Source organism: Kryptolebias marmoratus, linkage group LG16 (assembly GCF_001649575.2).
Source record: "Kryptolebias marmoratus isolate JLee-2015 linkage group LG16, ASM164957v2, whole genome shotgun sequence".
NCBI lineage: Eukaryota > Metazoa > Chordata > Actinopteri > Cyprinodontiformes > Rivulidae > Kryptolebias > Kryptolebias marmoratus.
In genome coordinates this window covers 31,961,280-31,970,125 of record NC_051445.1, presented here as the reverse complement: position 1 = coordinate 31,970,125, position 8,846 = coordinate 31,961,280, and the positions used below count along the sequence as shown (strand labels likewise).

General features: G+C 40.4%; 1 protein-coding gene across 1 annotated transcript in view; it reads right to left on the bottom strand.

Moving 5' to 3' along the window:
• The window catches only part of nod1 (nucleotide-binding oligomerization domain containing 1), a 30,210-nt gene that overhangs the window by 15,090 nt on the left and 6,274 nt on the right, over nucleotides 1-8,846 (bottom strand). Inside the window, exons 2-4 of the mRNA XM_037980174.1 lie at nucleotides 8,233-8,431; nucleotides 7,966-8,140; nucleotides 1,118-2,927 (exon numbers count right to left, since the gene is read on the bottom strand). Coding sequence (XP_037836102.1) covers nucleotides 1,118-2,927; nucleotides 7,966-8,140; nucleotides 8,233-8,409 — 2,162 coding nt within the window. The 5' untranslated portion in view covers nucleotides 8,410-8,431. The remainder of the gene's footprint in view (nucleotides 1-1,117; nucleotides 2,928-7,965; nucleotides 8,141-8,232; nucleotides 8,432-8,846) is intronic.

The window sequence follows — 8,846 nt, the reverse complement described above, 5'->3', positions numbered from 1 at the left end:
CTGAACAGAAACAAGACTGAAATTATTATCTTTGGACCTAAAGAGGAACGATGAAGAGTCAGCGCGCAGCTTCAGGTATTACAGCTAAAAACTAGTGATCAGGCCCGAAACCTGGGTGTAGTAATGGACTCAGACCTGAACCTTAAGGGACACATAAAAACAGTTATAGAGTCGGCTTTCTACCACCTGAAGAACATCTCCAGAATTAAAGGACTAATGTCACAAGAAGACCTGGAGAAAATTCTGCACGCGTTCATCTTTAGTCGTCTCGATTTCTGCAACAGTGTCTTCACAGCTCTGCCAAAAGAATCAATCAGACAGCTGCAGCTGCTGCTCGTGTTCTCACTAAGACCAGGAAGATAGAGCCCATCACCCCGGTTTTAAAGTCCCTACACTGGCTTCCTGTAGCTCAGAGATTAGACTTTAAAATACTTCTGTTAGTTTATAAATCACTGAACGATCTAGCACTACAATACATTAAAGACTTATTATCGTCGTATCAACCCTCCAGATCACTCAGGTATCCTGGTTCTGGTCTACTTTGTATCCCCAGAACCAGAACCAAACATGAAGAAGCAGCTTTCAGTTTCTCTGCACCATCAATCTGGAACAAACTCTCGAAAAACTGCAAAACAGCCGAAACACTAAACTCCTTTAAATCAAGGCTGAAAACTCACCTGTTTAGAGCTGCCTTTGATTAGCAGTCCGCAAACAAATTCAGGTGTAAAGCTGCTCTGAACAAAATATCTTATTACATATTGAGCATCTCCTTATGATTATCAAGTGTATCTGCTCGATTTTGATTTTTATGTTTTTTGATGATTGTAATGATGTTTATTGATGATTGTAATGATGTTTATTGATGATTGTAATGTAATTCTACTGATGTTTGTATGATGTAAAGCACTTTGAATGCCTTGCTGCTGAAATGTGCTATACAAATAAATTTTTACTTTATTGATTCACATACTTTTGGCATTCATGTATCATTGGATAATTTTACCTCAGTTAACAGATAACTATAAATATTACTAAATAAGGTTGTATGTATTTACTTTTGGATTCAGATGTTATGAAAGGTCTTCTGGACTACTGCAATTAAAAACATTCTTCTTACCTCACAACCGTCATCATGCAAAATGAAGGCCTGAGCTGCTTCACGCCATAGTCACTGATGTTGTTGTTATCCATATCGAGCCCCAGTAGCTTCTGACGGTGCTGCAGCACAAAGTTTATGGCGGTGCAGTCGCCTGAATACACGTTGCAGTACCCCAGCTTGATGAAACTTGCTGTGATGCCTTTAGCTGTCATCTTAGCAATGTCTTTGCTCCCCGTCTCAAAGATGCATCTTAATATCCAAAGAAAATTGGGCAAAACATGAACTTTCTTGCCCTCGTCACCATGATGGATGGGTAAGCCCTGCAAGTGGGACTTGACACTGGTGGACAGATAAGACTTCAACAAGGCTTGCTTCTTTTTTATTAAAACAGGAGACACCAGATGCCCCATCAGACTTGTTTTACTTTTTGACAGCAGTCCAGACAAGAACAGATTTGTAAACTGAAGGTGCTCATTGGATGCAAATGGCTTATTTTCAGTGGGCTTTACAGAGCTGGTAACACACCAAGCCACAGGCAGACAACATTGTTCTCTCTTTCTGCTGCATTCTGTAAAGAACTTGAGGATAGAACTGGCAGTGGCCTCCTCGTCCAATACAAGAGCAAATGCGGCCAAGAAAGACTGCAGGGTGGTGTGGATGAATTCAAAGGTAGCAGAGTCTCCAGCATTACAGTCACTGACAGGTCTGAGAAAACCCATGGCCATGTCCTCCTCTGTCAGACCAGACTCGCTGATCTCCATTTGGTTGCAAAGAAAACTACCCCTCTTCAAACCTTGAAGGGCCAGATTCGCAAATGCAGAAAGTGGCCTGAGCCCAGCTCGGAAAGTCTCAGAGGTGCAGTGAATGCTTTTCTTCAGCAAAGAGGGGGCCGGTGAGGCTGAGCGACTGAGGAACACTTCAGACAATAGGAGAAAGATGTCCGTAAGGGTGATGCAGGTTTTAGGTAGATGAAAATTATCATGCCTCGTGTGCAGGTGACTAAAGCTCTTGAATACAATCCAGCAGAACAACGGAGTAGAACACAGGCCACACAGGTGAGGGCTGGCATCCAGCTGAACTGACACCAGCTCCCGGTGTTCTTGTTCCTTGAAGTGCAGATTTATGTACTTTTTTTGGTGATCTGGGGAAAATCCGCGTAAAATCACCTTCTTTCTGATCACCCGATTTTGCATTTCAACTCCCGTTCGGGTCGTCAGCACCTTCTTGGAGCCCTTTAGTAGTTTCCCAGAGAGCAAGCTGATGAGCAGCTGGAGGGAGTTAGCCTTGTCCTCTGGAGACACCATTTCAGGAACACTTATCTGGTCTATAAGCTCCTGAATCTCATCGTAACCATCAAAAGTCAAAATAACTTTCTCAGGAAAACGCAGGATGTAATCAAAGACTTCATTGTCAGGATCATGATCCGGGTAGCAGTTGTATTTGAACAAAAGATCCCTGAGGGATATCTGTTCTTCCTCTTTAAAGATGCTGAACATCCTGCAGCGAAACTTGAAAAAGAAGATGGCATCTGTCTGCAGCTCCTTTTTGGACCAGAGGTTTTGCAACTTCTGCAAAAGAATGGATTTTCCAACACCAGCATCCCCCATCACACAGATGATTTCACCTTGGGGATTGAAAACTCCATCATTCCCCAGGAACTGGTTCAAAGTGTCCTTAAAACCAAGACTTTCATTGCAGTCATTTAACATTTCCATCACAGTGTCGGTGTAGAGATCCTCCAACCGGGTCTCATCTTGCTGACCATAAGACATGATGAAGCTGGTGTCTCGGCTCATCTCATCTCGCAGCTTCTCACAGTATCTACTGACTAAAAAGAAAAGCAGTGTCAGAAGGAATCTGCTTTTTGTCTAAGGTAGTATCTCACAGAACTGCAACTGTTGGAGATGAGTTGGCAACACAAACATGACTCATTATTGAAAGAAAATATGCAAATTTTCAGTCACAGTCTCACTGAATTCTGAGTGTTTGCAACCAGTGAGCTGGACGGCCGCGTCTTGAATGGTTAATTTTTGAAAATCATAGCCAATCTTTGTGTGCATGCTTGAAAAATGTTTTTAGGCCACACATATCATAACTGCCTTGGCTCGTCTTGTACCCACTTTGGCAGCTGCCCCCAGATTTATAATTTAATCTACTGGAGTACACATTAGAAATGAAGACAAGCACATTAGGACTAGATTTTACTAATAATTATTTATTACTGGCGCAAATTAAGACCGCACGTCTTCTGTGAGGAGACCTCCTGTTCAGGTGTTGATATACGATCTGCACTTTTTTTAACATGTTCATAATTCAAGGAAGAAAAGTCTGCGACTCGTGAAAAGATTGAGAATGCCTGTGAACGCTGTGAGACATTCCTGAGACTCCCTTGCAAACACTGTTTGCCAACTAGTTGCCAGCAGTTGCAGCCCGCTGAGATTTTTAAGACAAGAAACTGTTTACCTAATCCAAAAACTAAATTCCACATGGTGGGGACGGTGGAACCGGACCCAATTTTGGAAAAACAAAGATTGCCCCCCCACAACAAATCATTTGAGGAAACTATACTTTTAAGTAATATAACAATCAGAAAGCAAACCCACCATTTATTTAGGCAAAACAATATATTTGTGCCTTTAAAAAGTTATGCCCCAACCCTAAACTCAAAGTCCCACCACTGTTGGCTCCGACTCTACATCTCCACATGTCTACACACAGAAACAGCAGGTCATTAACATCTGGGCTCATTTTCTTCTCTGTCTTCAAATAACCTTTGACCATTTGGATGTACAGTTGGCCCTTCAAAATTAATACACAGATGCTAACACTCGCAGCATTCATATTTACTTCCATAAACTCAGCGTGTGGAGTGTGAGGTCATATCTTCTTCTGCGCATGCAAAAATCGGATTTGAGCATTAAGCCCTGCATTGCAATCATAGCCTTTTTCAGTTAATCTAAGTACAGAAAATAGGCCTAAATCTTTAGAATGAAAGAAATTACACCCATATACTGTATGATGTACATTGACAGTTACTCATCACCTAAAAAGCTATGGAAACACTGAAAGTCTCCCTGTGGTCGTAATCTAAAGGTTTCCTTTTGGACTTTATTATTTTGTTTGGATGAATGTCAAATGTGTGTCCTAAAACCTGAGCCATAGTAAAGCATCTGTCTCACTTTATCCTGATCCTGTCGCCAATGACCCAGCATAGAAACTACAACACTTTTATTGGATCGTGTAAATGGAAAAAAAAATGTAAACAGAAAACAAATATCTGTTTAACAAAATTTCTCGAGTGTATACAGGGCCACAGACACACAGGTTATAGTATCGCCTGCCTTTCATGGTGGCTCGAGTAATTTCTTCTCTGCAATGCTGTTACAACAATGTATGAAGACCAGTCAAATAAAAAAAAAATTTGAGGGAGGAGATTTTTTTTTTATTTATTTCTCAGTTTTGACATTAAAGTTGCAATGTTGAGATAAAGTCAAAATGTTATTGTTGGGGTTCGGTAATGGCAGCTTAGGGGATGGACATGTTTGTAGGAACTCTGTAGGTACCCAAATATTACGCAACACATCAGGAATTTTCCTCTTCTTTGCAAACGCTGATACTGTATTATGACTTTGGAACACTTCTGGACTAAACAACATGGAACAATGCCCAACTCTAAGTGGAAAAACATCAAGCTGACAACCTTGGCTACAATTTTAGCTCAACTTGGCAAACAAACTGACAAGAATGACAGCAATTCACCTGAACCCGAGTTGGAGCCTGGGATTGCTAAAGCACTTAAGGTAATGACAAATAGGATGATGTCGAGAATCTGGATCCCTTGGTGAAGACAATCGAATCATACACAAACGAGCTAAAGAGGGCTAATGAGTGCCTGGACAAAGCCAAAGCTAGAGTGCTACAGCTAGAAATGGCTAACAAACCCCTCCCTGCTAAAATACAAGCTCTGGAGGAGAAAGTTAAGATCCTTGCAGATCACGCTGACGATTTGGAAACGGGACGGCAAAAGAATGTATGTATATTCTGAGTCTGAGAATGTGTTAGACTTTTTTTAACATTGGCAGCCAGCCTTTCTCATTGTGGATATGAAAGATAGCCAGTCAAGCCTAAACGAGCACACTGCTCCCTAGCACCCAAATGTGGGGACTGCCAGGGGCTGTGCCCTGTTTTCAGATAAGCAGAAACTGATGGCAGCAGCACAGCAAAAAGCAGCAGGTGACAGCAACAAGTTTTCATTCCACAATGACCTCTCTGCTGCTGGGCTGCACAGGCAAAAGGAGTTTGCAGAGATTGAAATTTTCCCATTATCCCACGCTCTACCCTGCTAAGCTACGGGTTTTGTTCAACGGGACAAAAACAAAACATTCCTCTCGCTGGCAGAGGCTAATTATTCGGTGTCCAGCATTGCAAACCAGGATTGAAGCAGTGGGTTTTACAATGTATATCTTTATATAACTATCCTGTAAAGACTTGAGTTCAGTGTCATTTCTCTCTTTGTTATAAGGGTTAGAATATGCCCATACCTGTGTTTAATAATAGTTTTGGTTCAGAAAAAAAGGGTCAGCTTTGTCATTTTACAACCTATTTATTTAGTTGAGTGTGCCTGAGAAGGGAGACCCCATAAAACCTGGGGGAGGTCTTCCCTCAACTGAATTCTTATCTCACTGTTGCCAGTTCCCATGTTCAGTGTTTTTTCTTTACTTTTCTTGTTTGGTGGTTATGCTCGGCACTGATCTGGATGTATGTGTTTTGTATTTTATGGTGCAACCTCAGATTGTTGAAAATGCTTCATCTTCATGGTTTAAGTGCATGTCCTACTAACAACCTTGATTATGTCAAGTGATAATGTCAAACTTTGTTCATGGAACATAACAGGTTTGCAGGGTAAGGTCAAACAGAGAAAAGTATTTGCTTTATTAAAATGGGAAAAAGTTGATGTGGCACTGCTTCAGGAGTCGCATCTTAATGATAATGATCACCTTAACTTGAAACATGGCTGGGTTAACCAGGTATACTTCTCCTCTTTTACCACCAACAGCAGGGGTGTTGTAATACTTATAAGTAAAAGAATACCATTCCACTTAACAACTTGCATGAAAGACCCAAACGGGAGATAAATAATTATTAAGGGTATTTTACAGGGTGAAGAAATTGATTTTGAATATGAATATGAATCTGTATTGCCCACCAAATTATTCCCCTGACTTCTTAGCCAAAATATTCTTAAAATTCACAGAAGTATCATCTTCTGTAACTTTAGTGGGGGGCGACTTTAACAGCATGCTCAACCCCTTAATTGATGGGCATCCTCCATGTACCTCCTCCTTAATGAGCCAGGCCAATGCCTTATCTACCTGCAATTTGTGATGAGATGAGCTTTCCAGATGTGTGGCGATCTTCACACCCAACCGAGAAATAATTTACATTGTACTCTCTCCCTTACAAATGCCACGCCTGAATAGATTATTTCTTTATGCCCAAGTCTCAAATACAACAGGTAACATCCTGTGAAATTCAAAATATTGTTGTCAGAGACCATGCTATAGTATGTCCAGAGTTGACCACTACTGGACACTTTGCAGAAAGTAGACGGTGGAGGTTTGATTCACGCCTTCTAAGGGATGAGAAGTTTGTTTGGAGCACCAATCAAAGCTTGAGAAAGAATTAGGGGTTATTAAGAAAATGCTAACCTCATCATTTGATCTGTTATTGTTACAAAAGAAGCATGTTGTACAAGCCTCTCTAGATGTTTTGCTAACCCAACAGGCTAAGAGCACTATTCTCTTTTCTAGACAATAACCATACGAATTCAGTGATAGACACAGCGAGTATTTATCCTTCTTAACTAAAGTCAGGTCTGATTCTCAAATGTTAAACCTTGTTTAACAATAAAATGATGCTTTTAATTTCAGCATTAGATGTTTTGTTGTTCCATGTAGTGATCCAACATGCAGCCTGTGCCACAAAAAGCACAGTACAGTACAGCATCTGTCTGTTTGTCAGAGTTCTCTGTTGTTATTCATTGGCCTGGAAGTGAGACGTGTGTTGGTGCTTTGTTTGCACTTTTTCAATTATGTTCATTTAATTTATTTGTAAATGTGACTTAAATTAGGATTTAAATTAGGTGCAATCAATTAGTATTTATTTTAACTGTATTTTTGTTTTAAAAAGTGCCTTTTTGTGAAACTGTAGTTGTGTAAATATTTGACACAAATATCTTACAATATCACATAATAAATAGCCATATTTTCAACTTTCCTGTCACCTTTAATCTTTTCTTTTACTAAATCACGGTTGGCCGGCGAACGGCCACCTACCACTGGGCTTAGCCTCTTTTCTGGGGGAAACCCTGTTCACTGATGTTGAATCAGCCTGTCATGGTATTTTCAGTATGAATCCAAATACGGATCCCCATGATGTAATAATTTAGATTTACTTTGATAAATAAAGTTAAATAGATAAGTTATTTTCTTCTCAATCAATTACACTGTAAAGTTTTTCAATGAGAATATTGAATTAATTGAGATCTAGGATGTGTTATTTTAGTGTTCCCTTTAATTTTGTGGGGGAATGTACCTAACCTTAGACTGTATCATGTAAGAACTGAGGCACACAAAATATATTCCTCCTCATATTTTTATGAGTGGCTCTAATATACAGTTGTAATCTGCATACATAAGCAGAATTTTAAAATGTTTTGTACAATGTACACTTTTAATTGCATGTAGTAATTTTATATTTTCTAAATATAGATAGATATAATAGTAGAAAAACACCTTAGTGACACAAATATCCTTACATGAAATATGTAATGTACGAATAGCAGTATTTGTAAGTGCAACACTTACTGGGATCTGTGTTAATGACTTTCATCTCTGCTACATTCTTGCTTGGTCTGTAGGCAATCTCTTTCAGCCAAGGCTGGAGGTCGATGTAGGCGTCACACACTTGAAAAATGATAAAAATGAAGTAGTCGCAGGTTTCCTCCCCTTTGCACTGAACTAGCTCCAAGATCTTGCGCACCTGAAAGCAGACAGAGAAAAAAAGAGTTTACATTTGCTTTGTTTGTATAAGGTTTATCTCCATATTTAAAACTATTTAACAAGACATCCAACCTGATTTGGTTTGGTTACAGTTCGCTGAACAATCTCAACATCCTCCTCACAGAAGAAGCCACAGGCCAGCAGGTTATCCAGGAGGCACTGAATGCTCTTGAGCCTGGAGACCAGCAGTTCTCTATGCTGGGTGAGGGTGTGGAGGCACGACACTTTGGCTTCTTCTATCTGACCCATTATTGCAGTTCACCAATCAAATCTGTGGAACAGCAGGAGACAAGATTGGTGAAGGCATTTTACCACTAAATCAATATAATAAGCTCAATGACTTGTTACTATCCCGTTCAAACATTTCACCCTGTATCTTGACACAGCTTTAACATAAAACAGAATTATACACCAAAACATTTGCTTCAATCAGTAAAAGTGTGCTGTGACTTTTGGTAGCCAAGGTGTTGAGGGGATCCGTTTTGGTGGCCTTAGGATCGCATCTCTGCTTTTTGCAGATGACGTGGTCCTATTGGCTTCATCAGGCCGTGATCTACAGCTCTCGCTGGAGCGGTTCACAGCCGAGTGTGAAACGGCCGGGATGAGGATCAGTGCCTCCAAATCCGAGGCCATGGTCTTGAGCCGGAAAAGGGTAGAGTGCCTTCTCCAGGTCGGGGAAGATGTCC